Source organism: Rousettus aegyptiacus, unplaced genomic scaffold, assembly GCF_014176215.1.
Source record: "Rousettus aegyptiacus isolate mRouAeg1 unplaced genomic scaffold, mRouAeg1.p scaffold_m13_p_3, whole genome shotgun sequence".
Classification (NCBI taxonomy): Eukaryota; Metazoa; Chordata; class Mammalia; order Chiroptera; family Pteropodidae; genus Rousettus; species Rousettus aegyptiacus.
In genome coordinates, this window is record NW_023416306.1 from 83,673,176 (window position 1) to 83,700,327 (window position 27,152).

General features: G+C 34.2%; 1 protein-coding gene and 1 long non-coding RNA gene across 3 annotated transcripts in view; one reads left to right on the forward strand and one right to left on the reverse strand.

The window, feature by feature from the left end:
• The window catches only part of BBS4 (Bardet-Biedl syndrome 4), a 56,430-nt gene extending 33,587 nt beyond the window's left edge, over positions 1–22,843 (reverse strand). Inside the window, exons 1-2 of one of the 2 annotated variants that reach the window (XM_016126923.2) lie at positions 22,711–22,843; positions 14,890–14,941 (exon numbers count right to left, since the gene is read on the reverse strand). In XM_016126923.2, coding sequence (XP_015982409.2) covers positions 14,890–14,941; positions 22,711–22,734 — 76 coding nt within the window. In that variant the 5' untranslated portion in view covers positions 22,735–22,843. The remainder of the gene's footprint in view (positions 1–14,889; positions 14,942–22,710) is intronic. The other variant, XM_016126927.2, reaches the window with a different exon arrangement.
• Positions 22,844–22,851: 8 nt separating this feature from the next.
• LOC118614968 lies at positions 22,852–24,661 on the forward strand. Its single transcript, XR_004956209.1, has 2 exons — positions 22,852–23,712; positions 24,401–24,661. It is a non-coding gene; the product is annotated as an uncharacterized LOC118614968 (long non-coding RNA).
• The last annotated feature ends 2,491 nt before the right edge of the window (positions 24,662–27,152 follow it).

Consider the following 27,152-nt stretch of genomic DNA (forward strand, 5'->3'; position numbering starts at 1 on the left):
CAAGTTTTTCACTAATAAATGTGTTGTCTCAGATTGTAGACAAAATTCATCCTAGGCTATACTCACAGCACAGTGAGTAAGGTCTTCATTGGAGACTCCTTTAAGGAAGGAAACATACCCATAAATTAATTCATTCACCTCGATGATGAATAAGGTCCTCAACTGAAAGCCAGAAGAAAGCCACCTGAGGTCACATTATGGGGAGTAAAGAAAAGGACTTAAGTAGCCCCATGTAAAATATTATTTTTTCAGAACCATCAAGTGATTATGATATATAATTCCAAATGAGAATTACCTGCTCTACTGATGATTGCCAGATGGGAGAGTGTTTTAGGGGCTGAGTGAAAAAGGTGAAGGAATTAAGCACCAATTGGCAGTTACAAAATAGTTACGGGGATATAATAAAGTACAGCATAGGGAATACAGTCGATATTGTAATAACTATGGTGTCAGGTGGGTACTAGACTTATCAGGGATTATCTCTTAAGTTATATAAATGTCTAACCACTATGCTGTACACCTGAAACTAATATAATATGTCAACTGTAATTGAAAAACATTTTAATTAAAAAAAAAAAAAAACTAAGAATTGCTTGTTCTTGCTGCCTCCAGGAAGCCTTCTTGAAGGCCACTTGATCCTAAGTGCCAGTCTGGGCAACCACAGTCTGTGCTTTCCCTGAGCAGTGCCCTTACCCAGAGTTCCCATCCTCCCCACTATCTGTGAGCCAAGGCTAAGCCCAGCTATATGCTGAACAAAGGTCTGAACAGATCCTGAACCTCTGTCTTGCACCCCAAGATAGCCCTACCAACATCCATATGGCCAAGGGCACTGACCCCAGTCAATGCTGGGGTCCTCCACAAAACAGGGACCCTGAGCCAGCCTTCCCCTCTACTCACTCCTCTTTCCTCTCTCTTGCCAGTCTCATCACCCTGCAGCACAGCCCAGACCCCTAGCTCCCTGGGCCCAGCTGTGGTGATAGTGGGAGAAGCTAGCCAGGCAGTCAACAGGACTTGGGCCTCACTCCTGCTCCGGCTTCCCACAACAGCCTTACTCCTCATTTAAACAAAAAGGTTTCTGTTGCTAAAAAAATAAAATTTTTAAATTGAGAACACAGACCTAAGAATAACGTCCAAATTACTTGGGGGGTGGGGGAGGAGAACTCTCATACAACTCAGTAAGAACAACAACAACAAAAAAATGATCCAACCAAAAAATGGGCAGAGGACCTGAATAGACACTTCTCCCTAAAGGACACACAAATGGCCAACAAATATATGAAAAGACACTCAACATCACTAGCTATTAGGGAAATGCAAATCAAAACCACGATGAGCTACCATCTCACACCTGTTAGAATAGCTATAATCAACGGAACAAGTAATAACAAATGTTGGAGAGGATATGGAGAAAAAGGGACCCTCATATACTGCTGGTGGGACTGCAAATTGGTACAGCCACTACAGAAAGCAGTATGGAGGTTCCTCGAAAAACTAAGAATTGATCTACCATATTATCCAGCAATCCCTCTACTGGGTATTTACCCCAAAGACTTGAAAACCCATATCCGAAAAGATATTTACACACCGATGTTCACAGCATTATTCACAGTGGACAGGACATGGAAGCAACCAAAGTGTCCTACAATAGATGATAGACTAAAGAAACTGTGGTACATATATATAATGGAATATTACTCAGTCATAAGAGATGAAATACTGCCATTTGCAAGAACATGGATGGACCCTAAGCCAGACAGAAAAAGTTGAAAATCACATGATATCACTTACGTGTGGGACAGAAACCTAAAGCAATGAATGAGCAGGACAAACTAACAGAGACTCATGGACATTGACAATGGACTAGTGGTTACCAGAGAGTAAGGAAAAGGGGAGGAGGAGTAGAGGTAGACAGCGGGGGGCGGGGGGGGGGCAGGGGGGCATGAGGCAAAATTTAAATCATTTCTTCAATTTAGCTCATTAATTTAAAAAAGAACTGCTTGTTCTTGAAAAAGTCCTGATATATTTGGACAAAAATTCCAAATGGAAAGTTGTATATCCCTTCCACAGTTGGCACTCACTACCTTCAAGACTAGAGTCAAACTACAATATGAGATTCTCTGGGATTCTCAAGCTGAGGAGGGGAAGGGGGACTGCTGGGGAACAACATCCAAATCCAAACTCAGACCTTCTCAGTCAAAATGCCTCCTACTGGTCTGTTCAAAGTCTCTCTGGTTGCCAATCCAACTTGTGTGAATTCTTCATGTTAAACAAATCACCTTCCTACCCTCTACTTTCACGTACCACACTATTTAACTAGAGCAGTGGTTCTCAACCAGGAGCATTTTGCACCCCAGGAGACATCTGGCAATATCTGGAGATGTTTTTGGTTGTCATGACTGTGTGCTCCTGATATCTACTAGGTAGAGGGCAGGGATTCTGTTAACATCCTACAATACACAGAACAGCTCTCACAATAAAGAATTATTGTGCCCAAAATGTCCACAGTGCCAAGGTTGAGAAGATCTGAATTCGAGGTTACAAAGACATCTAAGAATTTCACAGTGAAATGTGAAAGCTTTTTGTTCAAAATACTACTTTGATTTTTAATTTTGCAATTAAGGTTCATTAATCCTTAAGGCTGGTATTTTTCCTGCTTTCCAAATTTCTATGAGAAACATTAACATTTTAAAATAAAGACCATTATCCTTTTCTTTTTCTGTAATAGTCTATTGGCCTAAAGACAAGTTTTCCTCAGGCTAGCTGTGTCTTTATTTTGCCTACCTCACATTTTATCCATTATTGCTCTGTATCCTGAGCAATGGTGACTAAAACTTCAATATACTGCACATTCTTCATTGGAAGCCCAATTTGACATCAGGACTCATGAGAAATTACTAATATTAAACAAAGTTTTATACAAAACAAACTATTTTCTGATATCCTATTCTTCAACATCAACCTTGTACAATACAAAATGTGTGATTCAGATATTTACACTATTTAAATAAAAATGTTTTTTATCATAAGGCAAAGGAAAGACAAAGAAGTAATCAGTAACAGTACTATAAGCAAAGAGTCAGAATAAATACACACACACAAAAAAAGAAATGGTACACATGATGATGAAAACAGAAGTGAGCTAGAACGGCTACTGATCCCTAAAATAACACTGTGGAGAAGGGGGACTGTCTGAAAGTTTCCTGTGTATCCTCATTTGCTCCTGTATCCTTACAATTCTTACATCATTTTCTTATCTGTTTGCCTATGCTTTGCAACCAGTAGTGATTATCCTCGATGCCACAAAATTTATTCCACATCAGTTGATTAAATTATATTAATCAATGGTAATCCTATCTTTCTTGTCCATGACCGGCAGGCCTATCAATTGGTCCAATGAAAAAAGTATTCCTAGGAGGTTCTGGGGGAAAAAATTTTCTTGTTTTTAAAAGAGAACAATGGGAAGTCAGGCCATATATCTGGCATTGAAAAAATAGAAACTGAATGCTACTGGCAGCTGTAATTCCAGAAAAGGCAGGCACTGTGTAGCAGAGTAGAAAGGCAAAAAGAACTCAGGCCTTCATATATCATTGAACTGCTTGAACAATTCTGAAGCTCACTCTAATTCTGGACTTCCTCTAATATAAAACAGTAAGTTTCCTTACTGTTTAAGCAACTTTGAGTTGAATTTTCTGTTATTTACTACTGAAAGCAACTCAACTAGAAGTCTTTAAAAGATGAACACATCCTTCATACAGTCCTGTATTCCTCATATTCTCACTTTTATTATATTGCAAACATCATAAACAATAATATGTAGAAAAATGCTCCATATTGATGTTAAGAATGTAAATAGCCATTTGGAAAGAAGCTAGACAGAATTATTAAAATTTAAAACATGCATATTTTTCCAGTAATTCACAAGGACTCATGAACAAGAATGCCCATTACAGAAAATAGTATTGAAAAATTAGAAACAATTTCAATGCTATCAAAAGAGAAAAAACCATGATATGTCCATAGTGTGCAATGTTATATTTAAAAATAATGAGGTGATCTTTACCTACTGATGTGGAAATCCCCCTAAGATATATTGGCCTAGCAAAATACATAATGATAGTTATTATTTACATAAAACACCCACACGACAGTAAACTATATACTTCTATTGCTGTATACATACACACATGCACATATAGTATAAAAGTATGAATGAAGAACCTTAACTGGTAACAGTGATTACCTCTGGACTGGATGGTGATTTACAAGTGTTTTAGCTTTCTTGTAGCTGTTCAAACTTTTTATAAGAATAGAATAATATATGCCTGATGTATTTAAAACATTTAAGCAGATTTAAAAATAAAATCTAAGTACCTAAACTTACAAAAAATACATACTCACTATAGAAATTCTGGAAATATGGAAAGGAACAAAGAAAAATTAAAATCTCCCATATTTATACTATTTACAGATAGTCACGGTATCATTTTATCATTTCTTCCTAATATTTTTATATGTGCATTTTAGGTGAGATACTTATCTACAATTTACATCCTGCTTTTTAAAAATAAACATTATTTTAAATAGCTGCAAAGTATTCATTCGCATAAGTGATCACATAGCCTTGTTTTACTGTTGAATATGTAGGTTGTTTCCAACAAATCAGTATTATAAATAATCCTGTAATGAACATATTTGCTTTAAAAAACAATCTTTGCACAAGCCCGATCCCGTCTGATCTCAGAAGCTAAGCAAGATCAGGCCTGGTTAGTACTTGGATGATAGACCACCTAGGAAGACCAGTTGCAGTAGGGGTAAAAAACAAAAATATATGGGATTGGAAGCTGACAAGGTCCTTGCAATCTGTGAGGTCAACCAAGCGTTGCCTTGCCTAAAAAAATAAAAAAATACAAAATATAAAATAAAAATCTTGTCTATGTTGAGACTATTTTATTAAAACAGATTCTTAAGACAGGAAGTACCAGGTTAAACAATATGAAAGTTTAAAGTTCTTGATACAAACTTTCACTCAGACGTATTGTGTCAATTCGTATTTGCGTATTTCTTTGGTACAACGATGCCTAACATAATTTTTAATAATAAATAACTCATCACTCTAGTTCCACATTCTACTTAAAAACTATGAGGGATAGAGGATGATGCTTAGCTAAAACTTAATTTCCAAAATTAAATCAATTCATTTAAATCTACCTTTTCACTAAGAAAAGAGAAAAAATGAATGTTGAAAAAGTCTTGCCTTTTCTTTTTTAATTAATGGCACCGAATAAAGTTTTTTGAGTCAATTTTTAAAGAAAATCCTTGAAAATAATTGAAACATACTTCTCTTCGAGAAAAAAAAACACACACAAAAAGACACGTATCAATCATTATTAAAATAGGCCTAACCTCAAAAACAAAAACCAAACAACTCAATTTGGGTAAAGGCTTTGAATAGACATTTCTAAGAAAAGAAACAAATGGCCAAAAAGTACATGAAAAGATATTTAACAATCTTAGTCATTAGGGAAATGTAAGTCACAACCACAATGAAATACCACTTCACACCTCCTAGGATAGCTATTTCAAAAGAAAAAGCAGCAGCAAAAAATAACAGTGTTAGTAAGGATGTGGAGAAACTGGAGTTCTTGTACACCGCTGGTAGGAATGAAACATGGTGCAGCTGCTGTGGAAGACAATTTGGTGGTTCCTCAAAAAGCTAAACATGGAATTACCATATGATCCAATCCTTTCCTAAAAAGGAATTATATATACCCAAAAGAAATCAAAGTAGGAACTCAAACAGAAACCTGTAAACCAATGTTCGCTGTAACATTATTCACAACAGCCAAAAGTTGGAAACAATCCGTGTCCGTTAACAGATGAAGGGACAGACACAATATGGTACATACATATACAATGGAGTATTATTCAACCTTAAAAAGAAATGAAGTTCTGACACATGCTACAATATAGATGAAACATTGTACTAAGTGTAATAAACCAGACACAAAAGGACAAATATTGTATGATTCTGCTTACATGAAATATCTAGAATAAGCAAATTCACTAAGAGAGAAGTTATCAGGGATTGAAGGGGAAGAGGAAATGGAGAGTTTTTGTTTAATAGGTAGTTTCTGTTTTAGGTAACTGATGAAAGAATTTTGGCAATAGTGGTGATGGTTGCACAACATTGTGAATATAATTAATGTCACTGGACTGCCCACCTGAAAGAGGTTAAAATAACAAATTTTATATATTTTTAACTACCATTAAAAAAATGTGTCATACCAAAACCAATGAACTGTACAGTTTAAATGGGTAAAGTGTATGATTAAAAAGAAAAAATGAGGCCTATCTATATGTGAATGAACAACTTGTTATATACTTGTGGATTTAATTAGAAAGGCTATCTCCAAAAGAACTCCTTTGTGAAAAACATTTTATTTTAAATAATTTCAGGTTTATAGAAAAGTTGAAAAAATAATGCAAAGAATTCCTATAAAGCCTTTACCCATAGCCTCCAAATATGAAGTTTACCCAATTTTCTTTATCATTCTCTATACAAATTTTTAAATGATTTTTCAAAGTTATAGACATGATTTCCCTCCACTCTAAAAAACTTTTTCCTAAAAAACAAAAATATTCTCTTACATAACTTCACTAAAATTATCAAAGTTAACACTGATATAATACTAATATCTAATATACCATCCTTATTCAAATCTTAACAAATGTCCTAAAAATTTCCTTTGTAGAAAAACAGTCTAATTCTAAAATATTTTTAAAAGATGTTCTGCTCTAGAATAAAATCTAAGGCCACGTGTTGCATTTAGCTGTCATGTGTCTTTAGTTTTCTTTAATCTTTATTTTTCATGACGTGGGCGTTTTCTTTTTAAAATGCAGGCTGGTTATTTTGTAGACTACCCTTCAATCTGAGTGTGTATAGTATTTCCTCATGATGAAGACTAAAAGTATTATTTTTGGCAGAAATGCCACAGTATTGATTTAGAAGGTACTAGATTTGTCCCATTACTGTGTTTAACTTTTTATCACTTGGTTAAGGTGGTGTTTGGGAGGTTTTCCACTATAAAGATACTATTTTACACAAAAAAGTATATTATGGAACAGTCTTAACAAGTCCTTCAGAAGGCCAAACCTTCAACGGAGGACTTGGGGGATAAAAAGGAAGGATACATTAAACTCAGAGTCACGGGACAGAATAACAACGAGATTCACTTCCGTGAAAATGACAACACATCTCAAGAAACTCAAAGAATTACACTGTCAAAGTCAGGGAGTGCCAATGAATTCACTCAGGTTTCTCTTGGAAGGTCAGAGAATTGCTGATAATCACACTCCAAAAGAACTGGGAATGAAGGAAGAGGATGTGAATGAAGTTTATTGGGAACAAATGAGGGTCATTCAACAGTTTAGGTATTCTTTTAATTTTTTTTCTTTTCCCTCAATCCTTTTTGTTTTTTGTTTTTAAATATACTTTTTTTTTGTAATGTGGTGTTCAAAACGATATTGAAAACCGGCACCCCATTTCTTTAAAACATCTGGTATTTTGAATTCTAGTGCCCACTGTTCGTTATTGCTTATTTCCACTGTGTGATTTTTGGTGATCAAACCTCAGCCCCCTTCATATTGCTCTTTCCTTTTTAAATATTACATGTGTACACGGAGAGGCCACCTTTTTCAGGACTGCATTTTCAGGCTTGAAAGCGAGCAACAAAAGTGTTCAAAATAACTTTCTAATCAGCCCTGAAGTTCTAGCATGTGACTGCTTCACTCCTGGACCATGACCTTCGGTGGAAGATGGAAGTTTTTCAGAGGCTCAAAATGTGGAAAAAAATGACCTTTCCTTAACTGGAAGCTACTTTTAAAATCTGAGGGTCTGGATCCAAAAAAGAATATCAGGTTGGAGGAAACAGCAATATGAAGATAACAAAGTGAGAGTAAAGACTACCTCCAAAGATGGCTTCAGTGAAGAGAAAGCATTTTAAGAGTAAAGAAAAATCTTGTCAGCTCCCAGAAAAGTTCTAATTTTCAATAGGAGTTAATAAAATTATTTATGCAGAAGTGTGTACAACAGAACACTGCTCTTATTTGTACATTTTTGCCTGGGATGTGGGTTTTAAATGGACATGGCACCAGCTTCATTAAAATAAATAAAATATTTGTAAAAAAAAAAAAATTAGTATATTATGGAGAGGTACTTAGAGACTTATGTAAATATCCTGTTTCTCATCAAACTTTCACCAACAGTCATCTTTATATTGTGTCTCATCCACTTTTTCTTTTGAGTGTTTGCTCTCCTTCCCCCAACCTCCCAAGTTTTAAGGGTTCTTTATATATTAGTGATATTAGCCATTTATTTGTGATATATGTTGCAAATATGTTTACCCAGTATGTTATTTCTCTTTTGTCTTTATTGTGAAAAAATATTATGGAGTTACAGTTTTTACTTTTATTGCCTGTGGCAATATTTTCTTTCAGTACATGCATGGTTAAGTATTTTACATTTAGATCTCTAACCCATTGAGAGTTTATTTTTGTGTATGGTGTGAAGTATAAATCTAAGTTTTTCATCAAAATAGCTATCCAGTTGAGCTAGCACTGTTTATTAAAAAATATATCTTTACTTTAGTAATTGGAGAAGCCATATACTTTATCGAATACTAAATTGCCAAATGTATTTGAGTCTATTTCTGGACTCTCTTTGTTCTATTCCACTGGTTTCTTTTGCAATCATGTACCAGTACTATACTGTTGTAATTAAAGAGGCTTTATAATATTTTTAACATCCGTTAGGGAAAATTGTGAACTTTATGCCAATAAATCTGACAACTTAGATGAAATGGAAAAATTCCTTGAAAGACAAACTACCAGAGTTCAATCGACAAGAGATAGATAACCTGTTCAGTCTTATATCTATTAAAGAAATTGAATTTGTAGTTAAAAGCATTTCTACAAAGAAAACTCCAGGCCTGGATGGCTTCATGGGAGCATTCCAACAAATATTTCAAGATGAAACTAGTTGGTTTTCTACAAACTTTTCCAGGAAATTAAAGAGGAGAAACTATTTCTCAAATCATTTATGAAGCAGTCAGCATTACCTATAGAAAAATCAAACAAAAATCATATGGAAAGAAAACTACATACAAATATCATTCAGGAACACTGAAGTAAAAGTTCTTAACAAAATGTTAGCAAATCAAACCTAATAAAATAGAATAAGAAAAGCACATAATATCTGAGTTTTATCCCAGGAACGCAAGGCTGGTTCAATATTCAAAAACTGATCAATATAATTCATTATATTGATAAATTAGAAAAATCATGTGATCATCTCAATAAATGAAGAAAGAGTACTTGACAAAATTCAACATCAATTCATGGTAAAAAGCTCTCAGCAAAGCAGGAAGAGAAGGAAACTTCCTCAACCTAATAAGGGGCATTACACAAAACAGCACTAGTATCATACTTCATAGTGAAAAAAGAATGTTCTGTTATGAACAAGGTTCTCACTGCTCCTATATACTGAATGTCCTAGCCTGTACAATTAGCTAAGAAAAAGGTAAGTGAAAGGCATATAGATTGGAAATGAAGAAATAACCTCTATTCAGATAACATCACTGTCTACAATTTTAAAATACCAAGAATCTAACAAAAAGCTACTAGAGTAAGTGAGTTCACCGAGGTTGAAGGAAGCAAGGTCAATATATAATCATATTTCTACATATTAACAATGAACAATAGGAATTTAAATAAATAATTTACATGTACTGTGGCATCAATAAACATGAAATACTTAAGCTTAAATTTAACAAAATATGTGCAAGATCACTATGCTGAAACTACAAAATGAAATAAAAAACACCTAAATCAAGAGACATATATTATGTTCGTGAATTTAAAAACTTAATGTTGTTAAGATGTCAATTCTCCCAAACTGATCTATAGCTTCAATGCAATTGTTAGCAAATTTTCAGAGGATGTATTATAAAATTAACAAGCTGATTCTAAAACTTGTATAAAAGGCAAAGAAAGAAGAGCAGCCAAAACAATTATTTAAAAAAAGAGGGTAGGGGGCTAACGACACCTGATTTGAAGACTTACATAAAGCTATAGTAATCAGTGGGCTATTGGCAAATAGATAAAATACAAGTAGAAAAAAATAGTGCAGAAATAAATCCACAATTATATGGTCAATTGATTTTCAACAAAAGTACAAAGCAAAATCAATGAAGAGAAGAAATTTTCAATAAATGGTGCTGAAAGAGTTATATCCAAATGTTAAAAAAACCTCAATCTATACTCTCCGCTATATATAACAATTAACTCAAAATGGTAATTAATGCATGGTAATTAATGTATAATTTACATACAATAAAATTCACAAATGTAAAAAATAAAAGTATAAAACTTCTAAAAGAAAACATAGATTATCTTTGTAACATTGGGTTAGGCAAACAGCCCTTAGATGTGATTCATAAAAGAAAAAAACTGATAAACTGGATTTCATAAAAATTATAAATATCTGTTCTTCAAAAGACACTGTTAAAAGCATAAAAAGAGAAGCCTCAGTCTGAGAGCAAACATGTGCAAAGTACCTATCTGATAAACAGTATCTTGTTTCCAGAATACAGAATATATTAAAATACTCTCAACATTTAATAAGAAAACATTAGATGCTCCATCAAAGAAGGTATAGAGATTGTGATAAGCATATCAAAAGAGGTTCCACAGCAACAGTAATTTGGAAAAGGCAAAGTAAAACAAGATATCACTGCACATTCACTAGAATAGCTTTAAAAAGAAAAAACTGAAAATACTGAGCGTTGATGTGGATGTGGAGTAAGCTTTCATATTTTGTATATGGAAATGCAAATGGTATAACTACTCTGAAAAACATTTTGGCAATTTCTAATAAAGTTAAGTATATACTCATAATAGGATCCAGCAATCCCACTCCAAGGTACTTACACAAGTGAAATGAAAACTTCACACAAAACCCTCTAGGGAAATGTTTATAGCAGCTTTATTTTTAAGAGCCGAGAAATGGAAAACAACCCAAATATCCTTCAATTGGAGAATGGATGAATAAAGCATGGCATAAGCATAGAATTTAATACTCCTCATCAATAAAAAGAAACAGGCATACAACAACATGGATAAATCTCAAAAACATTATACTAAATGAAAAAAGGCCAAAGTTTACATACTGGATGACTCCATTTATGTGACATTCTAGGAGAGACAATACTATAGGAAGAAAAGAAAAGATTAATGGTTGCCAGAAATAAGGAGTAGAAAAAGTGGTTTACCGCAAAGTCAAGCTGAATTTGTAAAGGTGATTAAACTGTTCTAATTCTTGATTGTCATGGTGGTGGTTACATGACCATTTTCATTTGTCAAAATTACGAGAACTTTATACTATAAAACAGTGAATTTTAGTGTATGTAAATTATACATTAATTACCATGCAAACACTAATCAAAACAAAATGGGAACAGCTGTATTGTTATCAAAGTAGACTTCGAACAAGGATGACTTGATTATCAGAGATAGAAGAGGAACATTACATAATGATAAGAGGGTCAATTTATCAAGAAGTCAAACAATCATAAACACACATGCATCCAATAACAGATCTTCAAAATACACAAAGTAAATTGTGATAGAACTGAAAGTGGAAACAGACAAATCCATAATTACATTTGTATACTTCCATACTCTTCTCCCATTAAGAATATCTGTATCTGTATCAGTAAGGATATTAATATCTATACCAGTAAGGACATTGAAGAACACTATAAAATAACTTAATTAACATTGAGAGAATACTCCAACATTGAGTAGAATACATATTCTTTTCAAGGCACATGGAGCATTCACCAACTCAAGACCACGTTTTGAGCCATAAAGCAAACCATATAAAAGTATGTTCTCTAATCGCAGTAGAATTAACCTAGAAACCAATAACAAAAAGACAGCTAGAAAAATCCCCAAAACTATGGAATTAATCAATAACTTTCTTAATAGTGCATGGGTAAAAGGGAAACACAAAGGAAAATTTTTAAATATTAAGAACTGTATAAAAGTTAAAATATAACATTTGAAATGTATATGAATCAGTTAAACAGTGTTTACAGAAAAATGTAATTGCAAATTACAAAATGTAATTGTAAAAGCATTGCAAAAAAATGTTTTTAACATTTAGTATTTTGTTGAAAAGAAGATCTTAAATCAATACTAAGTTTCTACCTTAAAAAATGCGAAAAGAGCAAAACACAAGAAAATATTAGATAAGAGCAGAAATCAATGAAATTGAAACAGAAAAGCAATAGAGAAAAAAACAATGAAATCAAAAGCTGGTTCTCTGAAAAGATCAATAAAGCGCATAAACCTCTAGCTAGAATGATCAAGAAAAAGGTGTACATTACCAAAAGCAGCAGAGAGATCATTGCTATACATCCTACAGATATTAAAAATATGGGAGTATTTTGAACTTTATGCCAATAAATTTGATAACTCGGATGAAATGAACAAATTTCTTTGAGAGAAAAACATTACCGAAGCTCTCTCCTAAAAAATATATAACCTGAATAGTCCCACACCTATTAAAGAAAATGAATTTGTACTTAAAAACCTGCCAGTAAAGAAAAATCCATGACCAGGTTGCTTCACTATTACATTCTAGCAAACATTTAAGAAAGAAATAATACTGATTCTATACAAAATATTCCAGGAAATAGAGGAAACAGTTCCCAACTCATTTGAGGTCAGCATAACCCTGACACCAAAAACAGAAAAAAGCATTGCAAAAAAAGAGAAAAACTATAAACCAACATTCTTCATGAACAGAGATGCAAAAGTCTTTAACAAAATATTAGCAAACTGAATCCAGTCAAATATAAAAAGGTTAATCATGTGGTATTTATCTCATGATCATGTGGGATTTATCCCAGGAATGCAAAGTTGCTACAACATTCCAAAATTCAAGCAATGTAGTCTATATTATCAATAGATAAAATTATGGGTTATGGAAGCAAGAAATTAAGGGAAGGTTAATGATATTGCAAATGTATAAAAACGGGTGCCCAAAAGGCAATGCAACCTTGAGCTGGACTAACATATAAAAAATCTAGATATAGAGATTTTACCTTCCAGACATTCTGTGTGGCCCTGTTCACACCATGCTTGAAATATTCTATTTAGTCCTGATTTCGATACTTCTGGAAGGGCCAATGCATTTTCACCACAAACCAAAGCACTAACCGCAAAGAGTTCTAAATATCTTATGTCTTCAAGGACATTAAGAAATTGGAAATGTTTAACCTTCAGAAGAAAGGACCTAGGCAGCATACACCACACTTCAATTATTTGCTTTTATTCTATATACCCTGAACACTGTCAATTCCCTGATGGCAGTATCCATGCTCTATTTATTTTTGTATTCCAAACATCTATCACTGGTCCTGGAACCTGGTAAGTACTTAAATTTATGAGGGGGTCAAAAGCAGGAAAAGTTAAACTTTAATAACAGAAATCAAAAAGTGGTTGCTCTGCAGTGGGGAAGGGAGAAAGAACTGATTAAAAAGGGCACTACAGCATTGTTAAATTTTGTAGCATAACATGTCAAATGTGTCCCTTTACTCCATAGCTATAAACTTTGTATATCAGCCTAGATTGGGCATGGGCCAATTCTTGATTGGTGTGTACTAATTACAGTTGTTCTGGACTGGGAATCAATCAAACCACTGGGTTTGACTCAAATAAGCGTGGAAAGAATTTGGAAAGACAATCATGATACCCACTAGCCCCACATAACTAGCCAAATCACCCTGGTGATTAAATGAAGTGATAGATATCACAGCAAGATGATTCTCATGCCCAGAAATGGTGTAAGAACTATTAACAATTATGTTAAAAATTGGCAGAATTACATCTAAATTTCACAAATAATCTAAATTGCAGCTTTATTGTCCTTTAGATGAAAAATGTATTCCTGAAAAACTCTTTGAAAATAAATTCCTGAGAGCCAATCATATTTTCCAACAACTTGCATTATAATTTCAAAGAGTAAAAGAAATGCCCCAAGTAAACGAAACAATTTATCGATAAAATCAACTTTAAAACTCTTAGCAGACAATAAGAATAAATGCGCTTGCTGTAAAGGAAGTATAGCCTAGTGACAATAACTCAGGTATGCACTATACACAAGACCATGAGCAAGTCATGCCCCTCCCACTGAGCCTTGGTTTCCTTATCTAGAAAATAATAAAATAGATGCTCTCTTCTGATAAAAAGTCAGGTATTTTCTAATGCCTGATGAGTAGCTAGGGACACTCAGTCCATTAGACATGGGTGAATAGCTAATATACGTAGTCACCTACAACCAGATGCAAACCCTCCTAAGACTTTATAGGTTAACAAATTAAGGAATCCTGTTCCCCTAAATAAAATATATATCATGTCTCTATCAGAGTATAAAATACAATTGTTTACAGCACAGGTCCTCACTGCGTTAGGCTTCCCAGACACAATTTTTATAAAACCTCACGCTTACTTAACATACACATGAGATTACTTGAGGCCTGTTATGTACTTATGGGAATTTAAGAGTGGTTTTTCCACAAGTAGAAAATGAGTACACATTTGCATAATAACAAACTCCATTAAAACACATTTAAGGTAAAATCAATTCCCTAATATCTAACAACTCCTTAAAATAAAAGCTAGACATGGCAGAACATTTAGACTTATACCGTTTTTACCAACATTTTTAAAAAGCTCTAATCTCTAATGCATATAAGAACAGAACAAAGAAACCATAAGACAGAGAAATCTGTGCAAATATATACATACAATGAAATGGATACAGACCTTTTTTTAGCCGGGGTTTTTGAGATTCAGCAGATGCTGGAAACTGAGTTCTCTGAAATGAAATAAGTCTATGTTAAAGCACCACCATAAATCTTGCTAACTTAAATAAGCATTCAAATAAAAATCATCAGTAGCTCTCCAATCATGCAATTAATCCATTAAATGCACGCAGTCACAAAAAACTATTTTGTATAGAGTTTAAAAACAAATGTCATATTTTTGTTATCCAAACTATTAAAAATATAAAACGAATATTTACAATATATACTTACAATGTAGATTTATAATGTATAATTATAATGCATGATAAAATGTGCACATGTACCAAGTTCTTAGACACTACATATTAGTATTATACTTAATGCTATACTTAGCAGCCAAACCAAAAAAGTGATAACTTTAATGGAGCTTATGAGGTCTAGAAACTGCCTAGCACTCAATACTCGGAGCTTTTTTTTTTAAGAGAGATATACATAATAGATAATACCTTACACTACGACTTTGGAGAAAATCTTCAAATATATTTTTCTTATATCTACCTCCTATGTTTGATACATGACATGAGCAAAAATAATGGCTGAAAATTTCCAGAAGTAATGAGAAACTAATCTTTAGATTCTAGATGTTCAACCAATCCTGAGCACGTTAAATGAAAATAAATCCACATTTAGATACATTATAAGGGTCTGCACCAGAGACAATAAGTTCTTAAAAGCAACCAGAGAAAAACATATCACTATATTACCTACAAAGGACAATTAGATTGACAGCTGACTTCTCAACAATTAAAAATGGAACACAGTAGCATATTAAGACATAAAGACAATTACTCCCAAGTGTTGCTAAGTAAAATGACTGTTAATCTAGACACAAGGTGAGCAAAAACTATGCTCCACAGGTCAAATTTAGTCTATTTTTATACAGCCCACAAGCTAAAAATGGTTTTTACACTTTCTAATGGTTTAAAAAAAATTTAAAGTATTTTAGAACACATGAAAATTACATAAAATTCAAATTTGGTGTCAAAAAAATTTCATCAGAACACAGTCACACTCACATGGTTACATATTGTCTATGGTTGCTTTTGCACGACAACAGCATAGTTGAGTGACCTGAGAGAAAGACTATATGGACCAGGAAGCCCAAAATACTAAGTATAGGCCCTATGAAAAACAGTTTGACAACCCCTGATCAAAAAACTCTTAGAGCAGTCAAACTAATTTTCAAAAACAATAGCAAATTAAAATGACTTCCAAATAAAAATTCAAAGTTCTAGACTTACTAAATAAACTTTTAAAGGACATATACATTAGGAAAAAGGAAAATAGCCCAGAATGAAGGAGTGGAACAAGAAAAGGAAGTGGTAAAATATGAAAATATTCTAAGTATCTAGTAACTAAATAAAATAAACAAACAAAAATTATAATTTGTTATACATCAAAGATGAACTTTCGGAAAGAAGTATTAAGGAAACAATCCCATTTACAATTGCATCAAAAACAATAATGTACCTGGGAATCAAATTAACCAAGGAGGTAAAAGATGTGTTGTCAGAAAATTATAGATCAATGAAAAAAAGAGAGTGAAGATACAAATAAATGGAAGCATTATACATGCTCATTGGAAAAATCAACGTCAATATGGCCATACTACCCAAAGCAATCTATAGATCCAATGCAATCCCTATCAAAATACCAATGGCATTTTTCAGAGCGCTAGAACAAATAATCCTAAAATTTATATGGAACCATAAACGACCCCAAGTAGCCATGGCAATCGAGAAAGAACAAAGTTGGAGGTGTCATACTATCCGATATCAAAATATAATACAAGGCTACAGTAATCAAAACAGCAGGGTATTGGCATAAAAACAGATAATGATCAATGAAACAGAATAGAGAGCTCAGAAATAAATCTATGCCTATACACTAACTTAATATATGACAAAAGAGGCAAGAATATACAATGGGGTAAAGAAAGTCTCTTCAATAAGTGGTGCTGGGAAAATTGGACAGATACATGCAAAAAAAAAAAAAAAAGAAAGAAAGAAACTGGACCACTTTCTTACACCGTATACTAGACTCAAAATGAATTAAAGACTTAAATGTAAGACCCCAAACCATAAAACTTCTAGAAGAAAACATAGGCGGTAAACTCTGATATTGCTAACAGCAATTTCTTTTCAGATATATCTCCTCAGGCAAGGAAAACAAAAGAAAAATAAACAAATGAGACTACATCAAACTAAAAAGTTTTTGTACAGAAAAGGAAACCATCAACAAAACAAAAAGACAACCGAGGGAATGGAAAAAGATATTTGCTTGTGATGTATCTATATAAGGAACTCATACAACTTAACAACAACAAAAAATAAACAATCCAATTAAAAAATGGACTGAAGACTTGAACGGATATTTCTCCAAAGAGGAAATAGGAATGGCCAATAGACATATGAAAAGATCCTCAAGGTCACTAATCATCAGAGAAATGCAAATTGATACACAATGGGATATCACCTCACACCTGTTAGAATGGCTATAATCAATAAATCAAAGAAAAGTGTCAGCAAGAATGTGGAGAAAAGGGAACCTCATACACTGTCGGTGGGATGGCAAATTGGTAAAGCCTGTAGGTTTCTCAAAAAAATTAACAATGGATATACTTTTTGACCCAGCAATTTCACTTCTGGGTATTTAGCCAAAGAAAACCAAAACAATAATTTGTAAAGATCTATGCACCCCTATGTTCATGGCAGCACAACTTTCATTAGCCAAGATACAGAAACGACCTAAATGCCCATCAACAGACGACTGGATAAAGAAGTTGTGGTTCATATATACAATGGACTATTACTCAGCCATTAAAAAAAGTGAAATCCTACCATTTGCAATGACATGAATGGACCTAGAGGTTATTATACTGACTGAAATAAGTCAAAGATAAATACCATATGATTTCACTTATATGCAAAATCTAAGGAACAAAAAGAACAAACTAATCAAAAACAGACTCACAAATATAGAGGACAATCTGGTGATGGCCAGAGGGGAGGGAGTTTGTGGAGGGGGGGGGGGAGAAGGGTTAAAGAAGTACAAATTAGTAGTTGATAAATGGTCACAGGGATAAGGAGCAGGGCATAAAGAATGCAGTTAGCATTAATGTAATGGCTAGGCAGAGAGCCAGAGAGAAAGGGCAATTAGGGGGATCATTTTATAAACTACATAAATGTCTAGCCAATTTACTGTACACATGAAACTAATAATAAAATTTTTTTTAATAGTAAAATTTGTGGTGTTGAATTGAGAAATATAAAAACTACAAAACTGAACAACAATGGTACGAACTGGCAGAAGGAAATAGGTAATAAATCATTCAATGATCTTTCTATTATTCAGATTTAAGTTTAAACTTTATGTGTGTATTATTTTAAAAACTGGGCACTCATCACTAAAGAAAGACTAAAGAATAGAGTATATAACTTCCAAGGAATGAAATGAGATGAGCACAAGGGAGAGAAAAATAAACTCAGCGAAAGGTAGGGAGGGCAAGGAAAAAAAGAAGAGAAAAATGAAACTGTCCAATTAAGAGACAGATTACAAGGATAATTTTTTTTTAATCTAAATGTATGCTATTCGTAGAGAAACATCTAAAACATAAGGAAAAAGACAAACGAAGTAAAATAATGGCAAAAAATACACCAGGGAAATAGAAACAAAAAGAAAACCAAAGTAGAAATATCAACATAAGACAAAATAGACTTCAAGACAAAAAGCTTTATCAGGGAAATTAAATTAAATTTAATAAACTGAAGACTACAATGGAAAAGGCAAATTTTAAATCCTTTAGAATATAAAATTTATATCAACAAGAAATAAAACACAAGTCAATTAAGAAAAGATCTAACAGAAAGAGAAATTAAGAAAACAATCCCATTTACAATTGCATCAACAAGAATAATATACCTACAAATAAATTTAACCAAGAAGGTAAAAGACACATACTGGAAAAACTATAAGACACTGAAGAAACTGACGAAGACACAAATAAATAGAAGGATATATCTCACTCATGGATAGGAAGAATTAACATCGTTAAAATGTCCACATTACCCAAAGCAATTCACAGAGTCAATGCAACCCCTATGAAAATACCAATGGCATTTTCACAGAACTAGAACAAATAATCCTTAAATGTATATGGAACCACAAAAGACCTTGAACGGCCAAAGTAATCTTGAGAAAGAAACATAAAGTTGGAAGTATCACAGGCCAGATGTTAAACTACACTACAAGACTACAGTAATCAAAACAGCATGATACTGACATAAAAACAGATACATTGTTTAATGGAATAGAATGGAGAGCCCAGATTTAAAACCACACTTATATGATCAATTAATCTATAACGAAGGAGGCAAGATTACACAGTGGGGTAAAAACAGTCTTGTCAATAAATGATGTTGGAAAAACTGGACAGATACACACAAAGAAATGAAACTAGACCCCTTTCTTATACCATATACAAAAATAAACTCAAAGTGGATTAGAGACTTAAGTGTAAAACTTGAAGCCACAAAACTCCTAGAAAAAAACATAAGCAGTATGGGACACTGCTCTTAGCAATATTTTCTTTAATACATGCTCTTAGGCAACAGAAACAAAATAAAAAATAAACAGTACATTTAACTACAGTTTCTGCACAGCAAAGGAAACCACCAACAAAACAAAAAGACAACCCACTGCATGGAAGAAGATATTCACCAAGGATATATTTGATAAGGGGTTAATATCCAAAATATATAAGGAACTCATACGACTTCACATCAAAACAATCCAAATGTCCATCAATTGATGGATAAATGAAATGTGTGTACTCATACAATGGAATACTGCTTAGAAATAAAAAAGAACTACTGTTACATCTAACAACATGGATGAACCTCAGAAAAGAAGCTAAATAAAAGTCAGACACCGAAGACTACATATTATGTGATTCTATTATGGAATGGAATTGCTAGAAAAGGCAAAACTATGGAGACAGAAAACAGATCAACAGTGAACTGGAGTTATCAGTAGGGACTGGCTGCAAATGAACACAAGAAAACTGTTTAGAATGATGGGACATAAGTTGTGGTGATGGCTGTGCAACTATATAAATTAAACTATATACTTAAAATGGGTAAATTTTATGGTAGTATATATATTATACTACAACAAAGCTATTTTTAAAATGCTAAAAAAACTCTATTGATTTCTGATTTGTGATTTTTTTTTTTTTAACTTTAGGGAACACACTAAGGAATCTTAAAGGTTCAAAAAGTATCTTCATAGTCTATACCCATGCTATCCTGAACTTGTCTGATCTTATCTGATCTTGGAAGCTAAGCAAGATCAGGCCTGGTTAATAGTTGGATTGGATGGGAGACCACCTAAGAAGACCAGGTGCTGTAGGTGTTTAAAAAAAAAAAAAAAAGCATCTTCATAAACCAGCAACACTTCTTCCTACACGAAGGAGAATTAAAATTAATGACATTTTTTTTGATGGGTTTCTCAAAAGACTTCAGAACATTCTGTGATGGAAAGGATTCTATTAGACCACTTTGTCTCATTTATATCTAGAATGAATGTAGAGTGTAAAATAAGTTGGGGTTTTTTAGTTGTTTCTTCATTTTTACCTAGTTCTGTGATTGTTTATTCACCTAACAAATATTCATGTAAGACCTGACATATGCTAGGCACTCTATCTGAACCAAATCAATTAGTGCAGTAGTAATTTTTGGTTTATGTTCTAAAAGATTTAAACTTTACTGGGAGAGTTGTTTATACAAATGCATCATATAATAGGGCTACAAAAAATTTATAAGTATAAATCATAAAAACAAGAGCTATTTGCTATTGTTGAAAGATATGTAAACCATTTATTATATATTCTTAAATAAAATATAAGTATCATTCTCCATTTTTCCTAAGGAACTAGTAATAATCCTAAATAGTTTGGGTAGCACATTAGAATGTCCATGTGTTCTACAATGAGCTGGTTTCACTCCATTTTGATGGAATGTCTCCTGGCCTCAAGACCTTTACTGCAGCACAGACTTTTACTTATGCATTTATTCAAAATTCTCTCTGTGAGTTGTCAGTCTTTGTTTCTCTACATCAATATACCCGTATCTACAGATAAGGGTTTTTTTGAGTCACAAAATTAAGATCACATTATATCCTGCTCCACATCTAGCTATTATTAAATATATACCATGGAAGTCAATAGATATAGTGCAAACATTCTTTTTAATGGCTGCATAATATTCCTACATATGTAAATATCGGAAGTTATCCATTATCTTACTATTGGGCATTCACACTGTTTCCAGCTTTCCTGCCACAATAAACAGTACTACAAATATAAGCATACACAATATGCTTATATTTTGCTTTTATTTTGATAGGACTAGGAGTAAGACGGGTCATTTTATTACAAAACACAAGATCATTCCCAAAAAAGGACAGAAATTCAAATTTCCATGCAGTGGTAACTTTAAAAGATAAAATTACTATAAATTTAACACTGTTAGCAATAAACCTGATAATAATAAAAATAGTTAAACTTGAGGCTCCAGTGCTAAAGTCATATCAAAACAAGAAAGCCATTCTCTTTAAAATACTATTAGAGATTCAAAAGCACAGGACAATTCTGCCATCACAGAAATCAAGTTCACATTCTATTCATGAACACCTAGCTATACAGGCAACAGCCACAGAGAGTAAGCTATATTTGTATCAATGTCTTCTCACCACAATACCTTACATTTAAGATTATGTAGGTGAAGTATTTTCTTCTGTATGTTTCCAATATCTAAAACCTAGTCACTAATTATACTGTTTAATTTTTTTTTAATTCACAGGTTTAAAACACTTTGTATTGAGCCTGCTGCTCTGTTCTCAGTTTCCCTATTACACTAAAATAATGTGATTGCTCTGCAAATATGAGAGAATAGAAAACAAACAGGCCCCCTGAAGGATAATATTTGCTTTGCTCCTTAACAGCCAAAAATAAGTTGTAAAACAATCAGCGAAAGACTATTTTGTGTCCTATGTTCTTCAGGGTGTTTTTCAGAAGGCAATGCATTCCAAATAAAGTCATTCTAACAAATGCGCAGAACAATACTAAAATAAGGTAAAGTCTCACACTTGGAACTTTATAAAAGTTCTATCTAATTACTAATATACGCCTCAAAAATGACTACTACTGGGTCTTTCCAAATTCACTGGGGCGACTTTGTAATTGCAAGTCTGTGGAATTTAATCAACGCTTAACTCAGACAAGCTGAATCACTAAAGTCCTTTCCTAAACTTACAACAAAGAAAACATAGTCCCGCCCCACCAGCAGAAAGGAGCGACGCTGAAAGCTCCTTGGCTTTGTCCTATTCAATTCCTAATCCAGATTAACAGGATCTCTCTACACAAGTGCTTCTCCAAACCCAATGAGAAAAAACGGGACTTGGAAAAGCGCCATTCATGATGAAAAATCTCCCTTTCCCGTAGAGCGCACCCCAAGAGGGACCAGAGTCCTAGCACAGGCCCAGCGCTGCAAAGAATTCAGCCCCGCTCGGAGCAGACCAGGTCCCTGGGGTGAACCGTGTTTCCCCGCCCACTCCGAACCGCTCGGCCGGGCTCCGCACTTTTCCAAGGGCAGCTGCGTAGGACAGAGGCCCCCAGCCGGCTTACAGGCCTGCCTTGCCTCTCTGCTCCGCTCTGCCCCGCGGACCCTGACTGCTCCAGTCCGGCGCTGGGACCGGGACACTAAACAACGTCTCTACTTACCATCTGAAGTCTCTCCTCAGCCATCTTGGTTCCGCCCACTGTGGCGCGGCCGGAAGTCAGCTGTCTCCCAGGCGACCAGGCAAACGGAAGTGGCAGGTCTGGGGAAGTCGGGAGGGGCCTGCGCAGGGAAGATGGTAGGTAGAGAGAGCTGCAGGTGCGTTGGTTACCCAGCGCCTTCCCAGGACCAGGGTTTTCTTTCAGCTGCGGAAAGATTAGGCGCTGCCCCACAGATGGTTCAGTTTAAAGGAGCTGCTGAGGGAATGCGCAGCCAGTCTTTCCTTTTATCCCAAGCAATCCCTACCACCCGAGGTCAGAGCGCTGCTGGGGAAACCCCTGACTGCTGGCTGGAAGGACTAGCCACACCTGGGACTTGTAGTGCAGTCCTCCAGGTTACAGTGACCTACCCTGCCTGGCCTGCTCCCACACCATTCTGTGTTTATAGTCATGTGCAGCATAATGACCTTTGGTCCATTAGGGACTGTGGATACAATAGTGGTCCTTAAGATTATAATGGAGATGAAAAATTCCTATTGCTTAGTGCCATGGTACCTGTCCCAACATCTTAATGCAACGCGTTAGCACATGTTTGTGGTGATGCTGGTGTAAACAAACTAGTGCTGCTGTCAGTTTTATAAAAGTATGGCCTATATAATTATGTATAGTACATAATACTTGATAATGACAACTTATTAATTCATATATTTACTATAGTTTTTATTGTTAGTTTAGAGTGTACTCTCTACTTACAAAAAAAATTGCTATAAAACAGTGTGCCATGTTACACTGGCAGCAGCCTCGTACATCTCATATTTACTGTATCATTTTACTGTATCATATTTATTGTATCATTTTCTCTTATGCTTGATTTAATTTGTGTTGTTTTTTAAATATAGTGCAGCCTAAGTATACAGTATATAAAGTCTACAGCAGTGTACAGTAATGTTCTAGGCCTTTGCATTTACTCAACCCAGAGCAACTTCCAGTCCTGCAAGCTCTATACATGTAAGTGCCCTATACTGGCATACCATTTTTTATCTTTTATATCATTTCTACTGTACCTTTTCTATATTTAGATGTATTTAGATACACAAATACCATTGAGTTATAATTGCCTACAGTATTCAGTAGAGTAATATACTGTATAGACTTGTGGCGTAGGAGCAATAAGCTATAGCGTAGGTGTGTAGTAGACTATCCTATCTAGTTTTGTGTAAGTGCATCTATGATGTTCACACAATGAAAAATTCGCCTAATGATGGTTTTCTCAGAACTATATCATTACACAATGCATGGCTGTATTTCAGTCCTTCTTCCACTAGTCCCTGGTCCCCAAGCCCAAGCCCTACAGCAGAGAACCTCATTCTCACCTTACATAGAAACCTCCTAATTTTTTGGCTGTCACTATCCATCTGAGATACTCACTTCATCAGCCTCCCATTCTTGTTTACGCCAGAGTTTGCAAACCCACTCCTGGTGAGCTGCGTTTAACTGCAGTCTTGTTTTGATTGGAAATATTTTTAAATGTGGATATAAAGGGAGTTCTACAGAAAGTAACCTCACAGGGTGATCTGATCATAAATTCCTAACTGGGCAGGTCATGATGTGTAGTCACACCCCAGGCATAGAAATTTTTTGGTAAAAGGTTTATCTTTGCATTAACAAGTCCTATCCATTGTTTCTGTGTACCTAGGTTAAAACATCTTTGAAATGCCTGTTTTTATACCTCTCAGAAGAATAATGGACCTCAAGAAAGTGCATAGTCTTGTTAACTATCCTGTAATCTGATCCCACCTTGCTTTCTCCCACCTTCATGTAATCTTCCATAGTTGCTTTAATTCCAAATGCATACAATAAGCTGCAAACTGTCAAACTGAGAATTTTCTCAGTCTGTTGAGATCTTGTTTCCAGGCATATCCTCTGTTTGGCTCAAATAAATTTTTATAAAAAATTCTCTACAAGTTTGGATGTTCTTCCATCAACAAAAATCAGATTTCACAAGAAAGCCAGAAACAGCCTCAGGAAAATAAAAATCCTGTAACGGGCATGCACTTCTCCAATGCAGTGAAATAGATCTGAAAACACCATGACTATAGATAGGCATTAATTCATCTTTTTGCCAGGCCTCACTTTCCAGCACATTTTAGCCATTTTACATTACCTATCTGGCCCCTGGTGTGGTGAATTAAATTCTTGGTCTTTCCACTGGATGGTCATGGATATGTGTGGGCTTTGGAGTCAAACGTGAGTTCTGGACCTGACTGCTGTATGACATGAGCCAGTCATTTTTTGAGTGTCATTCATCACAGTATTAGGAACTATGTATTGGACATACATAACAGGAACCCTGAACCTGGAGGACCGGCCTTAGAGAGTAGCAAGGGAGTCAGACATTAAATGATAACATAAGCAAAGTTTATGAAGAAACGGTTCACTAAATAAAAACTACAAATGGTTGTTAAACATATGAAATATAACTTTGCAAGAAGAAAAAAAAACATGCAAATTAAGGTTTCCAAGAGATACTTTCAACCTCTTACATTGGCAAAGAATAAACATTTTCACTGACACAGTTGTGATGAAACATGCATTCTCATCTGTGGCTAGTGGGAATGTAAATGATACAACTTCCCTTGAATGCAGTTTGGCAATAACTACCAAAATTAAAAATGCACATGACTTTTAACTCAATTAGTTCAATTCTAGGAATTTATTCTATAGGTATAAATGTGAGAAATGACTTTACATACAAAGTTATTCAGTGCAGCATTGTTTACAATAACCAAAACCTGAAAACAATCTAAATGCCCAATAATTGACATTAAATAAATTATCATAAGCCCATACAATATGATACATGAAAAAGAAAGAGGCAACTATTTACATATTGATATAGAATTGTCAAGACATGTTACTAAAAGATAAAAACAAAGTGCAGAAAAATGGATGTGGTATCTGTGTTAATAAAAGAGAAGGCAAAAATAAAGAGGAATATTATGTACATAATTTCTTATATACTTAGAAAATATCTCTGGAAGGATATTCAGAGCTAAAAGTGGTTACTTGTAAGGAGAATTGGTTAGTTAGTTGAAGGACAGGGAAGGAAAGAGGCTTTTTACTCTATTCTTTGTGTGCAATTTGAATTTTGTACTATATGGATATATTACCTATTCCAGTAATAGAGAAAAATAAATAAGAACAACATAACTATCTAACTAGAATTGTGGTAAATACAAAGGAGAAATAAAGAGTAGTAAGAGCAAATAACAGGGAGATCTGCTCTAGACTTGTTAGGAGAGGGAAGTTTCCCCAGGTAAGAAATGCTTATAATGAGACCTAAAGGATAAGGCATTAGCTTGGGGAAGGGGAATGAGCAAGTGAGCAGGACAGGGAATAATTCTAAGGCAAAGGGAGAGCTTGTACAAAGGCCCTGAGGATGGAAAAGGTTTGGCCGGTTTGCAACACAGAAAGACCAGTGGGCTGGAAAGAGGTATGGGGAAGGGTGTTGGTTGCAATAGGTAGAGAAGTAGGAGAGACTAGTGGTGCAGATCCACAGAAGCCATGAGAGAGATTTTCATCTAAGGACATTGAGAAGGGATTAGAGAGTTTTGAGGAAGGAATGACATAGTCAGAATGAACATTTACGGAGTTTGTGTTAAATGATGAGTAGAGAATGAGTTGAGAGTAGAACAAGAATTGATTGATAATCTAGCGGGGACTAAAGGATACTGAGAATAAGAAATAATGAAGTAGTTCATTTGGACTAGAGTGATGGGAAAAGAAAAAGTGAAAGGATTCTCAAGAAATTTAGGAATAAAACAAACCTGTGGGGAAGAATTAGACATGGGGAACGAGGGAAAAGGAAATAGCTGTAATAGGAAGATTACTAGTTTTCTAACTTTAAAAACAATAGGATGCTAATGGAATGCAATGATAAAACTAAGTTTTTGAATATATAACTTTAATAAATTAAACGTTAATTTTTAAAGGCCAAAAAATCACAATTGGATGAATAGTATAATTACTGAAATGTGGCGCCTTAGGGAAAATGTTGGTGGAAAGCTTATGAGCATGCTTCCCACTATATAAAACCTCCCTGAAAAGGGTCTTGTGAGGAGTAAATAACATTCATTATACCTATGTTATTAAATAGAAGCTATTCTTTTATTATTATTATTATTATCATTATTATTATCATCACCATCATCATCATCATCATCATCATCATCATGTTTTAGTCTCTTAAATTATTACCATATCTTTTAAATCTCTTATTTGACTCCAGATTTTAAGAGAAAGAGAAAAAGGCCCTTTCTGTGCAGGGGCCTTTTTCATAAGCAAGCAGGTTGGTTTCTCAAACTGCAATAACCAAACAATGTGCTTTAATTAGATAGGTAATGAGAAAAATCTCAGAAAACATAATATCTGCACAGGAAAATCCAAAA